At 34.9% G+C, this 23998-nt stretch overlaps 2 protein-coding genes across 2 annotated transcripts; one reads left to right on the forward strand and one right to left on the reverse strand.

The window, feature by feature from the left end:
* Positions 1-3032: 3032 nt before the first annotated feature.
* Positions 3033-4578, reverse strand: LOC130463659 (uncharacterized mitochondrial protein AtMg00810-like). Its single transcript, XM_056832856.1, has 3 exons — positions 3690-4578; positions 3311-3641; positions 3033-3090 (listed from the first exon to the last, which is right to left on the reverse strand). The coding sequence occupies exons 1-3, from the start codon at positions 4576-4578 to the stop codon at positions 3033-3035; spliced, it is 1278 nt and encodes a 425-aa protein (XP_056688834.1).
* A 4704-nt stretch (positions 4579-9282) lies between these two features.
* Positions 9283-17317, forward strand: LOC110778366 (ubiquitin-conjugating enzyme E2 10). The gene is made up of 4 exons (XM_021982925.2): positions 9283-9450; positions 10338-10465; positions 15936-16040; positions 17021-17317. The coding sequence occupies exons 1-4, from the start codon at positions 9381-9383 to the stop codon at positions 17162-17164; spliced, it is 447 nt and encodes a 148-aa protein (XP_021838617.1). The 5' UTR covers positions 9283-9380; the 3' UTR covers positions 17165-17317.
* The last annotated feature ends 6681 nt before the right edge of the window (positions 17318-23998 follow it).

Consider the following 23998-nt stretch of genomic DNA (forward strand, 5'->3'; position numbering starts at 1 on the left):
ATAGCAAAATATGTTTCAGTCCAAGAAAACTAGTTTGAGGCATTTTCATGCTTGTTGGTTCTCAATGTCTCGTTGTCTCTTGATACAACTTGTTTTCAAGGAGATCCAACGAATTTGCATAATATTCTCGTGATGAAGAGTATTAGGCCCCGTTTAGTTCACCTTATTTCTCCTGTCTGGTCTGATTTGGTCGGATCTGAACTGAACTTATTTTTTCTGATCTGGTCTGATCTGGCCTGGTCTGATCTGATCTGATTATTCAGAATTAAGTTTAAAGAAAAATCTACATTTATTAATATTAAACGACTTACGTGTAAAATAAATGTTACACAAATTTATAATATTGTTATTATTTATTTGACTTTTCTCATGATTTAACTATTCCTTATATTAGATAGACATAGACATGATCTAGATAGATCGGTTATGATCTAGACATATAAGTTCTGATCTGGATATGATTTGTATAGATCGGTTCTAATTTGGGAAGATATGTACAAATTTGGTTTTGATCTAGATATGATATGGACAGATCGATTATGATATGAACATGAATAATACAGATCTGGACATGATCTGTACAGACAAGTTCTGATCTGGACATGATCTGTACTGACAAGTTCTGATTTGGACATGATCTAGACATATCAGTTTTGATCGAAATAGATCGATTTAAATTTAGACATGATCTGGACATATGGGACATGATCTAGACATATGGGTTTTGATATGGACATGATCTTGACAAATCAATACAGGTTTGAACATGATCTAGATATATCGATCTGAATATATGGGTTCTGATCTACACGTATGGGTTCTGATCTAGACAGATCGATTTTGATCTGGACATGATTTGTGTGTATCAATTCTGACCTGGACATGACCTATACAGATGAATATTGATCTAGACATGATTTGTATATGATCTGCACATGATTTGTACATATGAGTTATGATTTGCACATGATCTGTACAGATCAGTTCTGATCTGCACATGATCTGTACAGACCAGTTCTGATCTGCACATGATCTGTACAAATCAGTCCTGATCTGTACATATCAATTCTGATATGGACATGATCTGTACATATCAGTTCTGATATGGACATGATCTGTACAGGTCAACTCTGATCTGGACATGATCTGTACATATCTAATCTGGACATGATCTGTACATATCAGTTTTGATCTAGTCATGATCTTTACAGACCAGTTCTAATCTGGTCATGTTCTGTACAAATCGATTCTGATATGGACATGATCTTTGCAGATCAATTTTGATCTGAACATAATCTGTACAGATTCAATATCTAGACCAGTTATAATATGGACATATCGATTCTCATCTAGACATGATCTGTACAAATCGGTTCTGATCTGAACATATTGGTTCTGTAAGGATCATACATGATTTGTAAGGATCGGTTCTGATGTAGACAAGATCTTTGCAGATTTGAACATGATCTGGACATGATCTGTACATATCAGTTATGATCTGGATATTATCTGATCATACCAGTTCTGCTTTGGATATATAATGGTTCTGATCTATAAAAATCAGTTCTGTTATGGACATGACATGATCATATCGTTTCTGATTTGGACTTAATGGTTTTAATTTGGACATGATGAATTTGAAGGTTTTGTTGATGTTTTTTATGCCTTAAATAATATATTTTAATTGCACCGACAACAACATTCTTTTTTTTATTAAAGCAGTAATAGTAATAAAATAATAATAATAATAATAATAATAATAATAATAATAATAATAATAACAATAACAATAATAACAATGATATAAATATATACCAATAATAATAATAAATATAATAATAATAATAATAATAACAATAATAACAATGATATAAATATATACCAATAATAATAATAATAATAATAATAATAATAATAATAATAATAATAATAATAATCTGATATGGTCTGGTCTGGTCTGATCTGGTCTGATCTGGTCTGGTCTGATCTGATCTGATATGATATGATTAAATCTGAAATAAGTAATAAGGTCCTGAAATAAGGTGAACTAAACAGGGCCTTACTCAGATGCATTTTATTACGATTTTTGAGGATTTGATACCCATAGGCCATTGCAAAGTCATAGGTAAACTATCAACAAAATAATCTGGTGACTTATACTCCATTTGCCTCTAATTCTTTGCTCCATTTTACTTTTCACGATTTGATATTAAGAGCAAAAATTTAGGGATCGAGGGAGTACAAACTCCGGAGTAATTTATATGAACTAGAGTTAACCAAGCTCTCCAACCGCATAACCAACAACCAACAACTAATGAAAGTTCTTACATCCGGATAGTAGTAAAGGATATGGTCCATGGATCGAGTCGAGCTCATGTCGTATAATCTACTTAGGTGTAAAGCTGTAAATCAATAGGCTTTCGTCGTTGGAGGAGAGTCCTACCCCATATAAGTCTGTCATGATTACATCACAAACTAAAACAGGATAGTTAGAATTCCATCCCGAACTAATTGACGATAGTTAGAACAACCTACAAATCTTACATGTCAGTCATATTTTATCTTTTTGTTCACTATAGGACAATTGGTCCCAGTGCAAATGGGAGTTGCTTTTTATCTTAACAACAAATAAAACGTTAATATTGGGACTAAGTTTGCTCTAATTTTTGTTTAAACAACGATATAACTTCTCCGCTATCTCTCAGCTTGGGATGACAATGGGTCGGGTTAAGATCAAATGAAGGCTTCACCATTACCCATCTGTTTTTCAATCCATTTTACCGGCCTTTATCTATCACATGCCTAACATCATTTGTATTCATCCACTCGTAATCTGCGTGTAAAACGGGTGAATAAGGAGTATTAAAAAAACCCAATCAACTTTAACATTTAGCCATCAAATAATAAATAAAATATTTGATATACGTAGTGTATAAAAATGAAAAATAACAACAAATGGTTCGAGGAAATCAATTTGCAAGTAGACTTAAATATTTGCTTGTGATGAAATCAACAGTTTAGAGGAAAATCATTCACTGAAATGAAGAACACTGATGTAGTTTAGTAGCTGCTATTAACTGAGCAGCTAAGCTGATATTAGAATGAGGAAAACTCAGAATAATATCTGAATACAAGTTTGTGATTATTCGAATACAAACTAGAGAAGGCCAACTAGGAATATAAATACTACTAGGATGACAGCAATGCTCAACCAATCAGGAAGCAGCAGCAATCCTAACAACCAATCATAATACTCCAACACACATGCTGTAATAATCTAGCTGGCAATAGTTTGTTACAATTCAGTTACATGGGGTGTGATCTGCTGTGTGCTAAACCAGCATTGGGATGGTGTGATTGCCTTGCATCTTGTTGCTGTGTTGACTTGATGAAGTCAACATCATACTGTCCAACACCCCCCCTCAAGCTAGGAGTTGCAGGAGAGACACCTAGCTTGGATAAGAGGTCATGTAACTGAGGTGAAGGTAGAGCTTTGGTGAAAACATCGGCTAATTGAGAGTGAGTTGGCAAATAAGTGAGTTGTAAGAGACCTTCCAGCACTTTATCTCTGGTGAAATGGCAGTCGATTTCTATGTGTTTAGTCCTCTCATGGAAGACAGGATTCTTGGCAATGTATATAGCTGACTAGTTATCACAGTGAAGGGTAACTGGCTTCAAATTGGTCACACCAAACTCCTCAAGTAAACGAACCAACCAAGTGACTTCAGATGCAGCTGCAGCCATGGCCCTGTATTCAGCCTCTGAAGAACTTCTAGAAATGGTGCTTTGTTTCTTGGACTTCCAAGACACAGGAGAATTGCCAAATAGCAATACATAGCCAGTCACTGACTTCCTAGTGTTGGGACAAGCAGCCCAATCACTGTCAGAAAAAGCTTGTAAAGTGAGAGAATCTGCAGCCTGCAGTAGAATACCTTGGCCTGCTGTGTGAGAAACATATCTAAGAACATGTGTGAGAGCAGCAACATGAGAATCCCTAGGTTGGTGCATAAATTGGCTCAGAAGTTGCACTGCAAAGCTAAGGTCAGGTCTTGTATGGGTTAAGAAATTCAACTTTCCCACCAAGGTTCTGTAAAGTTCTGGTTTATCATAAAGTGACCCTTCTTCAGCAAGTAATTTGGTGTTTATTGGTAGAGGAGTGACAGCAAATTTGGTCAAGTCAAAACCACAATCTGCAAGTAAAGACTTGGTGAACTTCTTTTGTGTCAGAACCACCCCATCAGGAAGATAGCCAACTTCTATACCAAGGAAATAACTCATAACACCCAAGTCTTTGATACTGAAAACTGCATCCAAATGTTTCTTAAGAGAATTGATGGTAGGAACATGGTTCCCTATGAGTAAGATGTCATCAACATAAACTGCAGCAAGAGTAATGTATGTTGAATCTCTCTTAATGAATAGAGAATAGTCATTCTTGGATTGCACAAACCCTTGTTTCTGTAGTTCCCCATGTAGTTTAGCAAACCATTGCCTAGAAGCCTGCTTTAAACCATAAAGGGATTTAGTGAGTCTGCACACCTTGATACCAGGGTTTGGGATACCTTCAGGCATCTTCATGTATACTTCTTCATGTAGATCTCCATGGAGAAAAGCATTGTTCACATCAAGTTGATAAATAGTCTATTTCATGCTGGCAGCCAAAGCAATAAGGCACCTGACAGTAGCCATCTTTACCACTGGAGAAAAAGTCTCCTCAAAGTCAACACCATACTTTTGAGTATAACCTTGAGCTACAAGTCTTGCTTTACATCTTTCCAAAGTGCCATCAGCTCTAAGTTTGACTTTGAACACCCATTTACAACCAATGGGTTTCTTGCCATCTAGAAGAGTAACCACCTCCCATGTATGATTCTCAAGTAGAGCTTCTATTTCTTTCTCCATTGCCTTAATCCACTCTGGTTTAAGTGCAGCTTCTTTGTAGTTCTTTGGTTCAGTAATAGTATTAAGGTTAGCAACCATAACATGAAATTGAATTGGAAGTGTGGAGTAAGAAACAAGATTGCACCAATGTTTGGCACTGTGACATTGGTAATCATTTAGATAATTAGGTGGTTTTGTAGCTCTAGTGGACTTTCTGATAGGAATGTCAGAAAGATCAAGAGTGAGACTACCGGGATTAAAAGTAGAAGAATTTGCAGGAGATGGTGATGGAGAGTGAAGAGAGTTATCAGAGGAAGAAAGTGGAGTATGTAGTGGATTGGTAGAAGTAGAAGAAGAAGAGGAGGAGATGTTTGGGATTGTTTGTGGAGAAAAAGGTAGGTTTAGATCAGGATCAGGAAGAAGAGGAGTATGTACAGGTAAGAAGATGTATGGAGGAAACTCTGTAAGATCAGATGCAAGATCAGAATGATCATCAATAGGATGATGGAAGGGAAAATGCAGTTCATGAAAAATAACATCTCTGGATACACTGATCTTGTTTGTGACAGTGTTTAGCACTTTGTAACCCTTTTGAGAGGGTGAGTATCCTATGAATACACTAGGTGAAGCTCTTGCATCAAACTTTTTCCTGTGAGCTTTGCTAGTAGACACATAACATAGGCACCCAAATGCCCTGAGGTGATCATAAAGTGGCTTATGTCCATGTAACCTCTCATATGGTGTCAGATTACCAATGCTCTGTAAGGGCATTCTATTGATCAAGTAGGTGGCACAAAGAACACACTCTCCCCAGAATCTGATTGGCAATTTGGACTGGAAATGTAAAGCTCGAGCAGTTTCTAATAGGTGTCTATGTTTTCTTTCAACCACCCCATTTTGTTGGGGTGTTCCACTACAGCTTGTTTGTTGTAGAATTCCCTTACTCAGAAGAATTTTCTTGAGATCACCTTCACACAGTTCTAAGGCATTGTCTGATCTAACACACTGAACTTTTGTACCAAACTGAGTTTCTACCATTTTCGGAAAAGAATCAATTACACTTACAACATCATTTTTGGTCTTTAAAAGGTGAGTCCAAGTTTTTCGAGTATAATCATCAACAATGGTAAAAAACATAGAGCATCCATTATAAGTTTTGTGTTTATAAGGACCCCAAGTATCTAGATGGATCAACTAAAACATTTTAGTAGTTTTAATACTACTTGTAGGAAAAGAACATCTAGTCTGTTTTGCAGCAGGACATATCTGACATATAGAATCACTATGACCAATAGTAGACAATGAACTAATGACATGTTTCATCTTAATGAAAGGCATATGTCCAAGTCTAAGATGCCAAACCTTTGCCTCTGTGTTATTTGCAGAACCAGCAGAAAGACAAGTTGTTGTAGCAGTCTCTTCTTCTTTCTGGTCTTTATTATCAATGTTGTACAATCCAGATCTCACATTACCAAGAACCTGTGTCCTTTTCATTAAATGGCCCTGGATATAACATTTATCAGCAGTGAATGAGACAGTACATTGATGGTCCAGACACAATTTGTTCACAGATAACAAGTTATACTGAAAATCTGGCACATGTAGCACACCCTTCAATTGAATGTTTCCATTTAAAGTCACTGTCCCTTTGTGTAGAATAGCTACTTTTCTTCCATCAGGTATGGTTATGTATTCATTAGTGTCAGTGATAGGCTCATAAGCATCAAACATATTGAGACTTGAACACATGTGATCTGAAGCACCACTATCAAGTAACCAACTAGAATGAGCACAAGTGAGAAAGCAGAAGGTATTACCTGCCATGAATGCATGGCCAGATGTATCTCCTTCTTCATTCTGCATTTCTGGAGTAGGTTTCTCATTCTGTTGTTTTCTTAATAGGCTTAGAAGTTGAGTACACTGTTCTGCTGTCAGAAATCCTGGTTGTTGTTCCCTTTCTGCAGCTTGAAACTGTTGCTGATATTCAGTCATATCATCTCCATAAGGTTCATCTGAATAGGCTGCAGCAGCTGTTCTTTTGTCATTCTTAAAACCAGTGAAACCAGATGGGTAACCATGCAGTTTAAAAAATCTTTCTGTGCTATGGCCATTCACTTTACAGTGCTCACAGTAATAAGTGAATGGTTTCTTGTATCCAGGTTTGCCACTTCCAGTCATGTTGTACTGGTATGGCCTGTAAGTGTTGTTTCTCCCTTGAAAATCATTGTACCTTCTTCTATCAGCTTAAAGAGCATGGTTCTCATGTTGCAATAGTGCACTAATCTCTCTTTGTTTCTCTTCCTGTGCTAACATTCTGCAGGCATGAGTGATAGTAGGTAATGGCTGCATCATCAATAATTTTCCTCTTCCAGTGCTTAGATGTTCTCCCAGCTTCATTAAGAACTGCATTAGCCTCTGATCTTGTTGCATCTTAAAAATCTTCTGTGTCAAGTTACAGGTACACTGGTTACAGGTGCATGTAGGCAGTGGATTAGCTGCACTTATCTTGTCCCAAATAGACTTAATCTCTGTGAAGAAACCAGCAATATTTTGTCCTCCCTGTGTAATCTCAGCTGCTTGTTGTTCAAGAGAAAACAACTGTGGTCCAGAAACAAAACCAAATCTCTCCTCTAGGTCTACCCAGATTTCCCTAGTAGTGTTAAAATATAACACACTTTTGGCTATATTTGTATCCAAATTGAATAACAGCCAAGAAATCATCATATCATTGCATCTCATCCATGCTTGATATGTTTGATGAGTTGCATCAGGTTTCTCCAGAGTTCCATTCACAAACCCTAGCTTATTCTTTGATGACATAGAGATCATCATGCTTCTCCTCCAATCACCATAACCTTCTCCTTTGAACTTTACAGAAACTAACTGATTTGCTGTATTATCAGTTGGATGCAGATAGAATGGGCTAGCAGGATCTTGATTAGGAAGAAGAGGTGTTTGTTGTGCCATAATTGCTTTACAATTTTTCTTTTAAAAGAAAATCTAAGTATTCAGATCAAATTTCTACTAGAAATTCAGAAGAATATGAGGAAATAACTGGAATCAATCAACTGAAGAATCTAAATCCAAGAAAAATGAAGAGAAACAACAGGAATCACTCTATCAAATTCAGATGCTCCAAAAACAAACTGCTACTGAGGAATTTTCACAGAATTGATGAGAACAGATGAACATACCCTCAAAATTGATCGTCTGAGAACTTAGAACAAATTGCACAGTTGAGTTCAGAATGAAGCACTGATCCAGAATCTATAAACGCTGCTCTGATACCATGATGAAATCAACAGTTTAGAGGAAAATCATTCACTGAAAATGAAGAACACTGATGTAGTTTAGTAGCTGCTATTAACTGAGCAGCTAAGCTGATATTAGAATGAGGAAAACTCAGAATAATATCTGAATACAAGTTTGTGATTATTCGAATACAAACTAGAGAAGGCCAACTAGGAATATAAATACTACTAGGATGACAGCAATGCTCAACCAATCAGGAAGCAGCAACAATCCTAACAACCAATCATAATACTCCAATACACATGCTGTAATAATCTAGCTGGCAATAGTTTGTTACAATTCAGTTACATGGGGTGTGATCTACTGTGTGCTAAACCAGCATTGGGATGGTGTGATTGCCTTGCATCTTGTTGCTGTGTTGACTTGATGAAGTCAACATCATACTGTCCAACAGCTTGCATATTTAATAAGGAGTAAGCTTTATTAAAATTTTGGAAGAAAAACATGTTAAACATGTGGATGAATGCAACGTATCTTATTAGGGGTTGGTTAGGGCTCAAACCTTTATAAATTACTTTTCCATTTTGTAGGTATAAAAATGATATAGCGTTCAATAATTTACTCATATTTTGAACAAGAAATTCAATGATCAGATCTTGGCCTTCACTCCCGTACAATTTTTTAACCCAAGACCCGCCACTAGATGTATAGTTAACACTTATCAGATGAAATGATGCATCCGAGCATCACCAAATTCGAATTGATCCAGTGAATAAGGCCTTAACTCTTAGCGCAACTCACGATCTTCTTATCGGATCATACACGGATCAATAATCCTAATATGAGCATATAATATACGGAATATATGTATACAATACACCTAAATAGCTAACACATGCGATACACAATTATTGCTATGGTGCACACCCTATTCCTAATTTACAAATAAGAAAGATGAAACGTCCGGTCCTCGAGTATCTAGAAAGCCTAAAATCCACAGCGTTATAAATAAATACCTCCCCATCAACAAACAATTTTGCATAACCCTCGTTTTGAACTTTCGGCAGGAGGATCTCATCTCAGGTATTTTACTACTGTACGTATTTAGTCCGTATTCTCTATATATATACAACTACTGCTTTCTCTCTCCTCTCTCCCACCTTCTTTACGCTAACTCTCCCTTCTGTGTTCGACGAAGTGCTATTTTGTCGAATTCTAGGGTTTTGCGAAGCTCCTAGGATTTTTTCATGGCGTCCAAGCGCATCCTCAAGGAATTGAAGGATCTTCAGAAAGATCCTCCCACTTCCTGCAGTGCTGGTAATTCATTCCTTCTACTTCTCCGTCGTTTTTAATTTCTCGCTTTAATTTACTTTTTTTTCTCTTGAATTTGGTCAAATTTTAAGGCAGACTAGTTGAATTGATGATTTATTGTTTGATCGAGTCATTTTTTTGAGTTTTTGTTGCACGAATTTCTGTTTAATCTGCCTTAGTATATAAATTTCATATTTTTATCCTAATTTACGGATTCCTCATTGAAATTCGTTGAATTTTTCTACGAGGTGACTTGCATGCATATGTAACGCTTGTGTGTTGTTTGATCGTGGTTTATTCCTTGATTATCCTTTGTGAAACTCGAGAATCAATTTTTGGAGCTGTCGTATCTTACTTTATAGTGGTATAAATCAATTAGGGTTAGTATTTAAGCTGTACAGTGTAACTGATCTAATTTGTGAAATGTTTGGGCTGGTTTTTGGGAAGAAATAGTATGTACTGAATCTCCTTGCTCTGACTACCGTGTTTGGTAGGAGACGGCCTTTTTATTTAGTTTTGGAACTGTTAAAACTAGCACAGTGAAATGTGTTCTGGCCTGTGACTTGTGTGTTTTCCAAATTAGCGAACACTAAAGCATTAGGAGGTTTTTATGCTGCTCGGTCTCCTTCTCTCCGCACAATATTTTTCATCTTTTGATATGAAAGATGTGCTGCTGGCAGAGCTTTACAGAAGAAGTTGACATTCACTTTGTCTTGTTGATGCAATTCATGTCATGTGGAGGCTGTAAACTCAGTGTCTTTTGGTTGCCATATGAGCTTTAAGACTATAAATCTTGTTTCTTTTGTTGCTTTTAAGATATAGTTAAAAGTATTCTGCTGAATGTAGGTTCATCTGCTAGGTATTTTATAATTTTAGTTGTTTTTTACTTGTAGGCCCAGTTGGCGAAGACATGTTCCATTGGCAAGCAACAATTATGGGTCCTGGTGAAAGTCCTTATGCTGGAGGAGTGTTCCTAGTGAATATTCATTTCCCTCCAGATTATCCATTTAAACCACCAAAGGTGAGGTTTTTTCTCGTCCTTGGATAGCATATGATCTCAGCCTCTCAGGCAACCTATTACAATTGGTGATACAATATGAATATAGTAATTGTTGTTACCATATTTTCTTTGTCGGATCCAAGGACTTAAAAAGATGTTAGACAGTTTTGGAAAGCTTCAGAATAAAGAAACTGTTGGTACCATATTCTGTTAGATGGCATTTTCTTGGACCATTTTTTGTTCGACGGTCTTTTATTTCTTTGACCATGTCCAAAATCTCCAAACCCTTGGTTCTGATGGCAGCCAGCTGCAAAATGCACGAAATCTGTCTTAACTTCTTATTATTTTGATGCTCTGCTTATAATGTATCTTTTGCTGTTTGTCAAGTTGCCTTTGTTAATGTGTTTTTCAGTTATTTCTGCCTTCTGTAATTACCTGGTCTTGATTGGATGGATTCTTCTTGTATACACACAAGACCATTTAGATATGTGGTGTTGATTACAATCTTATTACCGCCTTTATCATAGCCATTTGTGTCACACGTCCGACCGAAAAGCTTGTGCTATAAGTATTTGTGAAAACTTTCAAAAAGTTTTTTGATTGTTCTTTTAGTAGCTCCTTCTAGACGAACTTTTATTAGTCCCCATCCATCGTATTTTCGTGTATCGAACAATATTTAATCAAAGGTCTCATTAAAGGTTGGGCTATTTCATGTGAAGTTCTATGGAAGTGTCAAGACTATTCACAAGTAGCATGTTGGCAACCTAAGAAGGGCATTTTTTGTGTCTTTTATGTGATTGGGACCCTTGCGTAGAGCTTGTATGTGTGTATTATTTTTCCTTGCACCAACATGATTGCTGCGTATAGATTAATTGAGATTGTGCAATTGTTCTTTAGAGTGGGGTTTGCCTTTTTATTTTGTTGTGTTTTCATGTAAGCTTTGTCAGACTTAGAAGGATTAACGGTAAGAAAATTTGCTTGGGGTATGCAATTATGTGCATGGCTTTGATAATTTACTGAGGTACTTTGGATTTGGTTAACTTCTGCCTTGCTGCTCCTTGGCAATGTGTACTTTTGGTTAATTGTGGTTGACAAAGTATATCTCCCACTCACCTTTCTAGGAGTCCTCTTGTATCTTTACCTTATATGGAATGATACTTAGCTGGCTATTTCATGATTCATGTTTTGTAGAGATCTATATGAATGTTTGATATTGAAGAATGAGCAAACCTTAGCTATTCAAGTTGGTACATTGATACTTATGGGTGCATTGGTATTTAGGGTTGAGAGAAACAAAACTAGTAGGAAATTAAAAGGCTGGGGAGGAAAGTAATACTTTTGGATGAAATCTAGTGGAGAAGCATTGATCTGAAAATTGACCTGCACCAAGTGACCCTAGTGGTGAGGCGCTAAAGTTAGAGGTGGAAAGTGAAGTCATCAGTGTAACTTTTAAATGATTGTTGGATAGTTAAGAACGGTGCTTATTCAAGGAGCTGGAAGTTAAAACTAGAATTGGTGGGGATATTTTTTTCATGAGCGCTATATGTATAATATATTTCTGGCTTCGTTTGTTTGTCAATAGTGGCATCTTAGAGGGTAAGCTGGGGTAGAAATTTTTGTGATGATGGTTGGATAAATAAAAAAATCTTCTGGACCCTGATGTCCAAGTGTTGAATGAGAAGTTTAAGTTCAAAAGGTTTTAACGAAGTGTTGGTAGAATGTGGTAGCTGAAAGAAGAAATGATCTATGGATTTGCATATGTTATCAAATAGTCCTTTGTGAAGACTTCTTCCTTAAGAATCTAAAATATCAGGTTTTGATAAGTGCTTTATTGTGGGTGCCTGGGTGGTATTTACAGCACTAATTCATGAAGTAGTGCATGGTTTTCAGAATGCAATCTACCTACTGTTCGGTTGCTGAGCTGTCGCCTTCTGGGGTCTTTTGTTTTGTATGTATTTATTGAGGATACTGTGTTTCAATCAAGATAGTGAAGGAAGGTTTCAGGGCAAGATGAAAACTGGTTGATTCTAAGATGGTTTGTACTTTATAGTTAGACCGAGTATAGGGCACTTATTTATGACATAGGCTAACATAGTTGCAGTTGATCATGTTTGTAGTTTTCTTTTGTGCATTTTTTGTTGGATTCAGCTGTAGCTATGGCTTGATGATTTATAATTCTGGTGTGGCCATGCTATAAAGTTAGTTGGATGATGTGGTTTCATTATTTATTTGATACATGCTTTGTACCTATACTTGTGGAATAGATTACTCTCGATAACCTGTACTTGTGGAATAGATTATTTTCACTGGTACAATATATCATCTCTTCCTAGTTATCGTGTTCTACTAAATATGGTATTGGAATCCTTTCTTGGCTGAAGAAAGTCAAGACACACGTTGTTCCTTTTCTTGAGCATCCGAGAACAACTTCAGAACTTTTTTTAAATCTGGGTGAGGTAATACTAGGGAATTGCTCATTTTCTATTCACTCTTTTCAACAGAATTGAAGCAAACATCTCTAATTGGTGGCATAATTATTCGGTGTCGCATCCTTACGTTTGTTCTAGGATATTAGTTTCATGAGCTAATAATATGCTAGACTAAAATTCATTTTTAGGCAAATCTTACACTTTAGGTTAAAAAACCTGGAAATTAGGGGTATAATAAGTATGATTAATTTTGGGATCTCTTGGGAGTAAGCTTTGATTTGAAGAGGAACGTGACATCTCTAAGCAATTGTCAAACAAGCCTTGTCAACCAAATTAGATTAAGCTATGACAATACAAGGTGGAATTTTGGGATCATAATATGTACTTAGTTAGCGATGATTGTGTTAAAACAATCTTTTATGAAAAGGGCTTTAATAATATGTACTTGCCATTTATTAATTGAAATCTTTTTCATAAAAGCATGTTTTAAACACTTTCTTGCTTGTAACACAATTGAAGTTAATGTTCATAATGTGATTGTGTTTCAAGGGCTAATAATATGGGAGACTAATAATATGCTAGGCTAATAATATGCTAGGCTAATAATATGCTAATTTAGTCTAGCATATTATTATCCCCTGAAACTCAATGGCGAATAGATTTTTGGTTGATTTCTTCCAAAGCAATTATTCGTTGTTTTCTTGCTGTTTGGACGTTCCAATTATTCTTAGCAAATTGGACTTTTTGGATACTCTAGCTAAGTCTTCCATCTACCAATTAACAAAAGCAATAGGATCATATTTTCCACCTAAATAAAATATCTCGCCTTAACTTTCTTGGCAAATTCTTGTATGAGGCAGGCTTCCAATAATTTATTGTTAGGCTCAAGTAACTTTTCTTGTTTTAAGAGTTGTTATCCTACTATAAACTATATATTCCTCACAATAAGTTATTGTAAGTCCGCCTCATATAAGATTTGCTGAACTTTCTTAGTTATATTTGGAAGTTGGTGTCATAGGCTTCAAAATCCATAGGTGGATCCAAAATACTTGTACATTACCGGGAGGTGAAGGGATATTTTTTAAGGCGACAACATTTTATGGATATTAGGATAGGGCCCTATTTCTATATCCATGCATCCCATATTTTTGATGAGATGGAGAATGCATGCATGAAAGAAGCTTTCATTTCAAGTTTCCTATATCTTTTTTGAATATCGTATGGAATAAATGAAGCAATAAAGATGGTAAGTTCTCCGTATATTTCTCTCTTCGATCCGTGAATGAAAAAAGATATATTCTGACATTTTCGATTGATCTGGAGGAAAAAAAACTAACTCTAAACCAACAAAAAATAAACATATTTATTGGAGAACAATCTCTATGTACAAATAAGCTTAATTTGTTGATAGAAAGAAAAGGTCAGTTTTATGATAAATCCGTGACGAGAGAGAATGGTTGTTCCTTGGTGAGCTCTCTCTAAGGATTAATTGTCGAGTCTAATAAGTTAAAATAAAGGAATAATTGAATTTAGAAATTTACTTTACCCTAAAATAATTTATAAACCACTACAGAATTTAGTTTTTCGAAACCTTGGCGGGACCCTAAATTACTGAAGTACACAAAATAGGTATCAGCTGAACTGTACAATATTCCACTTCCGGTGCATCCATGATTTATCCTTGTGTCTGAACTCGTTTTCATCTTGCCATGTCTTTTATTTGACTCATCTAGTGGAGAAACAAAACAGAATACCAATATCGATTTTAATTGCACACAAACAATATGGAAATATTATGCGACTGTCTAAAGAAGGCATATAATTTTATATTTTATATAAATCAGAAATATATGTTAGCGTAATTTGTTGTACATCTGTTAACAAAATCGACAGAAACAAATGAGTTTGAGGAAAAGTGTGGTGGATCTTTTTCTCATTTTGTCTGGGTTTGTCCATCGACTGATAACGTTAGTGGTTAATCTGCAAGGAAAAGGACCGGGTTCCTTTGTTAAGAAAAAGTGCAAAGTCTGCCACCACTTTATATGACTTGGGGATATAGAGAGTTATAGACTTGATTGAGAGCTGCCTGTATACAACTCAACTGAGCAATGAGCATATTACTGAATTCAAGCTGCTGCATGTGCATTAGTGAATTACGTAATATGTTTATCGCTCAGTTCCTGCAGGAGTGTACAGTCATTGTGGCACATTGCTTAGGCCGGCAGGAGTTTACAGTCATATTGTGATAAAGAGAATTCACTTTAACAACTATTGCAGGAGTGTACAGTCATTTTGTGGCACATTGCTTAGGCCAGCTGTCTGTTACTTGGCATTCTTGTCCCTTTGCCTCATTTTAATCCCCTTTTCCACTAGCCTTATAATATATTTCTGATTTCTCAAAATTGGATGGCAACGCAAAAAAATTCTGGTCGACACTCTTTCAACTAAAGCCATTTTAAACTCCAACAATAAGGCCACATCAAAATTGGGGATTAATTTTTGGATTTACATAAAATTCAACCTTGTTAAACCCTGACTACTCCCTATGTGCTGAAAATGGCAAGTTGTGCATACCTTTATAATGTCTTATTACGACTTACAAGTATATGAATAGAATTGCTTCTGGAAGATGTGCAGTACCAATATTTTATGATGGCTTTTCAGTTTAACTAGCAACTACTAGTAGTTGTTAAACCAATTAGGCAATAACCATGGTGTTATCAGTATTGTTATAGACCGCAATCTCTGTGTATCTTTAATTCTGCAAGTATTTTGTGGTGATAATTCTGCTTATTGGCATGTATATTTGGGTTAAAATCACAAATTTTGAATGATATAAAAACCATTCTCCCGTAATAAGCATCTAATATGCTTTTCTATCATCTTAATTGCTTCTAACATTCCTTTAAATTGCATTTTCATTCTAAAAGACCCAGGCAAGAGGTAGAATGAAAAGAGGTTTTTTTTAGAAGCAATTGGTGCTGATTTTCTTCATTTTGAGCAATGAATATGCAAATGTATTTCTAACTCAGAATTATTGTTTTTGAAACTATTTTGAGTAGGTAGCATTCAAGACCAAGGTATATCATCCTAATATTAACAGTAACGGCAGTATTTGTCTTGATATCTTGAAGGAGCAATGGAGCCCTGCCTTGACCATTTCCAAGGTGGTTATCTTAAGATACTGTTTCATTTTGTTATACAGTCTGGCTTCAGTCTCTAGAGTATCATGTTTCTGAAGGTCTTGATAGTGATTGTATTTAACTAGTACCTTGACTAGATAAGTTTCCAAATCTATAATTAAGTAGAGGTATGGTTCTTGACCGTGAGATATGGGGGCTTTATGCTTTTATTATATCTTCTGAGTAGGTTGGTCCAGTATTCTACACAGAGTATGTATGTGCTATATTGTCACCTGGTTGATCGTGTTGTTGTTGAGAACTACCTCAACCTTTTAGGTCTATATTTTTTTCAATTTTTGTGTCCATCCCCTCTCCCTCTGGTGATAGTGCTGTGTGCCATTTTAGACTTTTCTTTCCAAACATGTTGACATGAATAGGGTAATAGACCATATTCCATCGTACTGTATGTTTTTTGTTTTTCATTGGGAACTTTATTATGAAGTATTACTTTTTTTTGGTGAGTTGGGATTTTCTTTTTCTTTTTTAAACTTCACTTAAATGAGTGCTCTCCTCACAAGTCCAAGGGGGCATACCCACACCAAGAAAATAATTGAACTCCACATTAAGAAGTGGCATTACTGAGAGCACCTGTAGCAAGAACAGTGTCTTAAGAACTTAAGTTTAGTAAAGGTGGTTCATTGTAAAAGATCTGGAAACTGAAATGGCCTACTTGTGGATATAATTACCAATATAAAGATCAAATATTGTGTTGGCTTTGGCTACATAAATTATAAAAATCCAATGGGAACTTGTACTAGGTTTCTTATAGAGTCTTGGTCAAACCGAGCAACAGTTGTTTTAGTGCACCATCTTATATTTGCTTGAATCATCACTGTGCTTTTGAGTCAATCATTCAGGTGCATCTCATTGCATTGTCTAGGTTCTTCAGTGCACATGAATAAAGCTAGTCGCTTTTATAATTCTCATTAACAAATGGCTAACGGTACGAGGTGTGATGTGTGTAGGTGTTGCTCTCGATTTGCTCTCTGTTGACAGACCCGAACCCTGATGATCCTTTGGTCCCCGAGATTGCTCATATGTACAAGACGGACAAGCACAAGTATGAGACTACTGCTAGGAGCTGGACACAGAAGTACGCTATGGGTTAGCATTAGATAAGAGTGACGATGTGAAACTTTTTATCTGTGTGACTTAACTAAGAAGAATGAAACTCAGCACTCTTGTGCTTGTTGGAACCTCTGCAGCCGCTTTTGGTTTTATGCAACAATCTACCGTTATCAGTATTAAATGTTTCTTACCTACATGATTCGATTATTCAGTACCGCTGAATAAATCATATTTACCTTCACCAACCTTTGATGGTTTGGTCCAATAAGGCATAATGCATATCTTAATTGTCATGTGCCAAAAATTAGACTTATGCAGGGTTCGTGCAAAGTGGTGCCTTTATTTGAGGAGGTAAAGATAAAGAAGCATCTTTCTCCTATGCTATATTTCTACAGTATTATTTTTTGCCCATGACATCTGCAGTTTTTGAGTTGGATTTTGCTGCTATTTTTCTCTTCTCACTGGGTATTATGTCAGTGTGCAAAAAGGTAGAGTTTTCTCCGCACCTGAAGATGCTGTACTAGTGGGAGGCATACGACGTGCGTCCCATGGTGATATTCTATTGCTCCATATCTCACTCACAAGGGGTTTACTGAAACACAGAAAATATAGCTTTTGTATAAGACTCTAGAATAAAAATAAGATACTAAATGTTGGTGATCATTTAAGGTTTGGTCCACCCAACATAATAATACAATGAAATTGCAAATCTATAACTCTATAGTCAACTATGTCTATGGCTTCCACGACCAAGGCTGTTTCTCCTGGTACATGTGACACTGTGACACGTAGCTGTCACAGTCACTGGCTTGTTGCTACTTGGAAAGTTGGACAAATTCTTGGGACTAAGGAGAGCCTGAGCCTGATGGCTGAATTCTGAAAAATAAATTTAATAAACAAATGAATGGATCTGGAGATTTGAGTTATGGTTATGGGGATATTTAGGAAAATGGCAAAAATGAAATTGAAGTGTTGTTAGATCTGAAACAGGATAAACATTCTTGAGTTTCTACTGTCAGTCAAAGATATGTAAATGACTTTTAGTTACAATGAATCAATGATACTGAGAATTTAGCCTGTCCAAAATCCAACTTGTTTGCCATGAAAAATACTCATGCTTCTTTGCATAATTTGAAAGACACTCATACTGTCTTAATTCTTCGGGTGGTAATAACACCTAACTCGAGTGTCGAGATCCATGAGTAGGGAGTTCCCTATGGTGTAGAGAAGTCCGGATCCTCTATAATTTTAATAAAACTTTACAAGGTAGAGTTAATAATCAATGGCTCATATTAATGGGAAGGGAAAATCAGTAGATGGATATTAATGAGAAAAATTAAAGGGGGTTTTGAAGAGATAGTATATGAGCCATTGATTTTTCATCCAATGATCGATATTGCTGAAACTCTACCTTATAGAGTTATTTTAGAACTCTAGAGAATCTAAAACCGGTGTAGAGACCATTTCAAGCCCCGACATTCTCCTGATACGACTAATAGACACAGTCTTGTTATATACTTTCCCGTCCATATTTACGAGAAATGGTGAGGTTACCTACAACCATGTATGTATAAATTTGTCTCTCTTCTACATCATCTCACATTTCAGTTTACTTTAATTTGAGTTACTATTATAAGTTACATCTTTTATTTTTATATAAAGGTGAGGTTACCCACCTTTTTCTTTATTGGTGTTGTACCGTTGCAATAATAATATTGAGAGCAAGTGGCACAAAAACCTAAAAGTAGGTGACAAGTGTCACTTTCTGCTTGCTTCCGTTGGAACATGGCTCGTGGCAAGAGGATGTTAGTGACCCGCCAGTCACTACATTCACTATATCCCCATTTTATGGGCAAGCTAAGAATCACCATCTACAATATTGAGCTTAAAAATAAAGAGGAGAGAGTACGTGTTATGTGTAGTCACAAGCTCACTATTGCTCATGGTGTAAAAGATCGCCCTAAATGTTAAATACTTCGTTTTTTGCATGAGGTAGTACAATTTTACGTGCTAAACTGTCTCATAGAAAGCAACTGATATGTAAAGCTTTTGCGAAAATGATAAAGGTCGCAACATGCGACCTTTAAGCCGTGTCACAATGATGACATGGCATACTTGTGTGTCATGATTTAAATTGGAAACTAAAATATTTAACTTATTTAACTATTATACATTTTTCAAAAAAAGTAAAAAAATCTTAATATTCTAATTTGTTTCCTTCTTTATATCGACTACCTTATTTACATAATTTCATAGTAAAAATAATGCATTGATAGTAAAAATATTCTAATGATGCATAGCCTACGTGGCACCTATATGTACCAATTAAACAGCGACACGTAAGATTGCGACAACTAAATGTCATCGCAACTTGCGACCTTTATCATCACCCAAGCTTTTGATGAAGTCTGAATTACCTCTACACTTTTTGAAAATCACCTATGTGGGTTTAGAAATTGACCGACTTTCTTTGTTAAAGTGATGTATGTTTAATTTGCTTTATAGGAAGATACTGTTTAGGATTTCTAAAATTAAATTCCTGAAAAAAAAAAGAAAAAAAGCTAAACATCTATAGAGTTAGAGAAGAAAAAAAAAAGTGCTTTTAGAAACATCTAAAAGCACTTTAAATTTAGACTCTTTTAAGTTAAACAAATTGCATTTAGCTGAAGGTGAAAAAAAAGTAAAGCACTTTAAAGAGGAATAGAAATATAATAAATCTGGCACCGTAAGTCAATGGAATTTTTACCTTGTCATCACTTGGATTAAATTTACTTCCTTGGACTCTTCCTAGTTTAGCATTTTTTCACCGGTAATTATTTTATTACCACTAGAATTTCTCTCCATAATGAAGTAATTATTAGGTTTGATTCTTCATCCGAATCTTCTTTTAGTTGGAGTACTTGATTTCTGAGGGATATTTAGTTACTCTTACTTGATACGTTCATACGTCAAAGTTTATACAAGTACGTTGATTTTAGGAGGTAATCTGACTATAAAATGGAATTCAATATAAAAGGAGAATTTTACTCCGTATTTTGTTTGAGACTAACTTGCTATCTCAAAATGACCTACAATGCTTAAAATGCACTTTGGTCCGAAAATTGAGGTTGATAGGTTAGTAAAAGAACATAAAAAGTTGATCAAAATCTTAATTCGGACGTGTATAGATAACTAAAGAATTGAAAGTGGAAAAAAAAAACTATAAGTCCACTAATTCATAATGCATTTCAAATTTGCTAACACGTAATAGGGGAGATTAACCGTTCACACATATAGTTTGGATGAATTCAAATTCCAATTTCATTTTTTAAACTTGGTCATACTTACACCTACAATCCTCAATCTTAAAATCCTTTAAATTTCTTTTCCAACAAGGTGTCTGAAACTTTTATCTGCAGAAGAGATAATTAATAAAAACCACATGCATTGAATTCCATGATGAATTTGAATAACATAATAAAATAAAATAAAAATTGCTTCGATTCTCACAAATTTGGCACCGATTAATCCTCTCTTCCACTCAAAATCGAACTACTACAACAGAAAAACACTAATTAACTAAACTAAGTAGCTTCAGAGAAGTGACAAATCGTTTTAAAGAATTATTGTTAATGAAATTGAAGAATTAAGTAGAGAATGTAGAGTGAAGTGAGGATAGCTAGTATTACTCTACGTGGCTTCTATTTTAGTCATCTTATCACCTTCTAAATAAAGAAAGTAATGCAACTAGGCAAGTGCTAAAGTGGTGGAAATACTATAATTAGTAAAAAAAATTGGTAAAATTAACTCAAAGAATCAAGTACACGTGGGGAGGTTATGTGTATGGACCGTTAAAGTGGGAAAATAAAGGATAGAAAGTCCCATAAATGATAAATCTAATCTTTTGGTGAGAAGTTTATTTGCTTTTATACTACTAAATTTGGGGTTTAGATGCTCTGTTCTCTGCAACATCTAACATGCAATATCCTTGAGAATAGGGGTTGAGTTATGAAGGATACCTATTTTTATTGCCTTACTAAGATTTTTAGTATCTATAAAAAGGTTATCGACTCTTTTATAGTCTCGTAAGCGATAAATTTATTCAGGATGTGTTCGACATAACTTAGTTTATTTCATATGTAGTACGGAGTACCTATTTTGATTAAAGAATAAAGGTTGTCTAATATACTTTGTAGCTTTTAGAGTTTAATTGTGTTTTGCAAATGTTCGTTACCTAATAAAATTAACTTTTTGCTATTAAACATTAACTTTGAATTTTGTCGAACACCTTTAACAAACGAGTAATTATTTGAGAGTTGATATCAAATATCGATGTTAAAGTCGGTAGTAGGGTTGGCTAGTTTGAGCGTCCTTGGAGCTACATGTGTCTGAAAATAGCTAAGCATATCATACTAAAAGAGTTGATATGTCTGAATGTTTTATTTAATTTTTTTTTTTTCCTTTTCTAGTCTGATCTAATCGATATAATAAGCATTAAAAATAAAATAAAAAGAGCATAGCATAAATTATACTCCATTACTCCATATCCAACAAGCCTAGTCATGGCTCAATTAGATTGTTTGGGTGTGAAGAGATAATCAAAATTGAATTTGCGTTCAATTCAGTAAATCAATCAAATTAAGCTTAGTTTGCTCATTTATTTATTTTTATTTTTATTGACATCGAGTTAAGTTTAGATTTATAAGAGAAGATAGAGTCGATTAACTTTTGTATTTGATAGGTGTCTAATTGAATAAATCAAATAAGTTTAGAAGAGAGTCAATAATTGAATTTGAGTTCAGATCATTTTATATTTCTAAAGTTGACAAATGGAGGTAGTAACAAGAATTGCGCGCGCACCTCAAAAAAAAAAAAAAAAAAAAAAAAACATTTTTTTTTTTTTTTAAAAGATAAATTGTTTACTCTAATTGATGCTACTAAATTATGTAATTACCCTTATCACTACAAGAAATTGTACTAATAACGATGGGAAATCTCGTCGTTAAAGACCAATAATCGTTGATTAACGACGGGATTTTTTGTTGCAAACTCGTCGTAAAAGGGGGTCATTATTAATTGAAATCTCATCGTTAATCCGTCGTAAACAAAAATTACGACTATTGTTCCCGTATTTGTTTAGTTATTAGTCCCGTCGCAAAAGGCTTTTACAACGGGAGTTTTAAACCGTCTTCATTAAAAATACAAATCCTTGTAGTGTTTTATAAACTCTTCCGTAATCAAAGCGGCGAACCACAACAGCTCAAGCTCAACTAAACTCTGTTCCTTAATCATGGGTTTCAATTATATTACCTTTGCTAAATTAAGGGGGAAATAATATAATGAACAGCTAATCTTGTTAGAAAATCAAATCTAAGTGATTAATCATCGACCAGCTTCATTTACAGTGTTATTTCCAGTATAATCTTCAAATTGTCTGCTTATTTTTTGCTTCTAGTGCCCTCAAAGTGCTCTGTGTGTGTGCTGTGTGCATGGCACGTTCACAACTTGTTGTTTTAAGAGATGATTATTGAAAACAATGAGTCATACATTACTCAATCACACATACATATCATATATTCAAAGTAGTAAAAACTATTTATATTTATGAGATACGAAACAAAACTAGCATTGTCTTGATTTGGGATTTAATCCTTATTAGTGATTGAAAATATCTAGTGCATGGATGATCATATAACCCGGTCACTCGATAATTAAACGGATGAAAATCGAATTAAATGGATGCAGGTGATGTTTGTTTTTATCCATCACCCATTAATCACCCATCCGTCACCCATCTATTTTATACTTTTTCCTTCCTTTTTTCTTGCAACGTTTGTCATTTTCACGCATGTCAATGCACAACTTTGATTATTAATATATTTAAATCTCTTTGATTGAAAATTATAAAAAGTTGATATTTTGAAAATACACATTGAGACGAATCTAACAAGATCCTACAACACTATATTTTATCTTACATAAAATCACCAACAACAGTCAAAGCATAATATGTGAATAGTGTTAAAAGTCCAAACGTTGCGAGTATTAAAGTCGGAGGAAATATATATTATTAATTATTAATATTTTAAACGTTAAAGGGGTTGGTAAATCCTTATGCGTGATGAGAAAGAATTAATTATATATTTCGAAAGTAAGTGGCATATAGATTTTATTTTTTTGTAATTATTAAGTATATTATTAGGTGGTAATTTTTTCAATGGTTAATAGTTTTCACGTGAATATCATTCGATCCACCCGGTTTACCATAGGTGATGCTCCACCCGATCCAAATCACATTCATTTCTATCCCTAATTCTCACTTGTGACACTTTGAAGAAGGGTTCCCTTACTTTTAAAGTGTCCACCCTATTAACCTGGGTCCAGATGACCCGTGCGAGTTACTACAAAATACTCCGTAGTATACTAGTATGTATGACAAATGAGATTAATGCTACGTATATGTAATTTTAAAGTACTAAGTATAAACTAGCAAGAGCCATGTGGTGGTGGTGGTGGATTTCTTTTTAAGAGAGGGCCTCGCACGAACCGAGTATGGTGGTAAAGCAAGGAGAGGGTCGGCAAGTGGTCGGTGAAGGGGTTCAATAAGTAATTTGTACCACTTAGATAAACAAGTTACATAATCAATCAATTTTTGAATTACAAAATAAATTTGAAAGTTGTCGATTGTTGAATCCAAGTGACCATATTATCGAATTCCCGGTTAGTCGAAATCTTCTATCACACAACTTGTACATCACTCATATATCACTAAAAGTTAACTTTAAATTTGAAAATTAAAAAAATCGATTGAACACACTTATATTAAAATATATATGTTAATAAGGTACTAATGCAATAGTTGTAAAACGGCAGTATGTAGACAGAAAATAGCTTTG

Source organism: Spinacia oleracea, chromosome 6 (genome assembly GCF_020520425.1).
Source record: "Spinacia oleracea cultivar Varoflay chromosome 6, BTI_SOV_V1, whole genome shotgun sequence".
NCBI lineage: Eukaryota > Viridiplantae > Streptophyta > Magnoliopsida > Caryophyllales > Amaranthaceae > Spinacia > Spinacia oleracea.

Excerpts from the sequence above, each read along its gene's own strand:
- LOC130463659 (XM_056832856.1), bottom strand. The coding sequence starts at position 4,578 with ATGAAGATGCCTGAAGGTATCCCAAACCCTGGTATCAAGGTGTGCAGA. Across the intron at positions 3,642-3,689 it reads TCGTTTACTTGAGGAGTTTG|CTATATACATTGCCAAGAAT; the intron begins GTGTGACCAATT and ends ATAACTAGTCAG. Across the intron at positions 3,091-3,310 it reads CACAGCAGATCACACCCCAT|CTTAGCTGCTCAGTTAATAG; the intron begins GTAACTGAATTG and ends TTCTAATATCAG.
- LOC110778366 (XM_021982925.2), top strand. The coding sequence starts at position 9,381 with ATGGCGTCCAAGCGCATCCTCAAGGAATTGAAGGATCTTCAGAAAGAT. Across the intron at positions 10,466-15,935 it reads ATCCATTTAAACCACCAAAG|GTAGCATTCAAGACCAAGGT; the intron begins GTGAGGTTTTTT and ends TATTTTGAGTAG. Across the intron at positions 16,041-17,020 it reads CTGCCTTGACCATTTCCAAG|GTGTTGCTCTCGATTTGCTC; the intron begins GTGGTTATCTTA and ends TGATGTGTGTAG.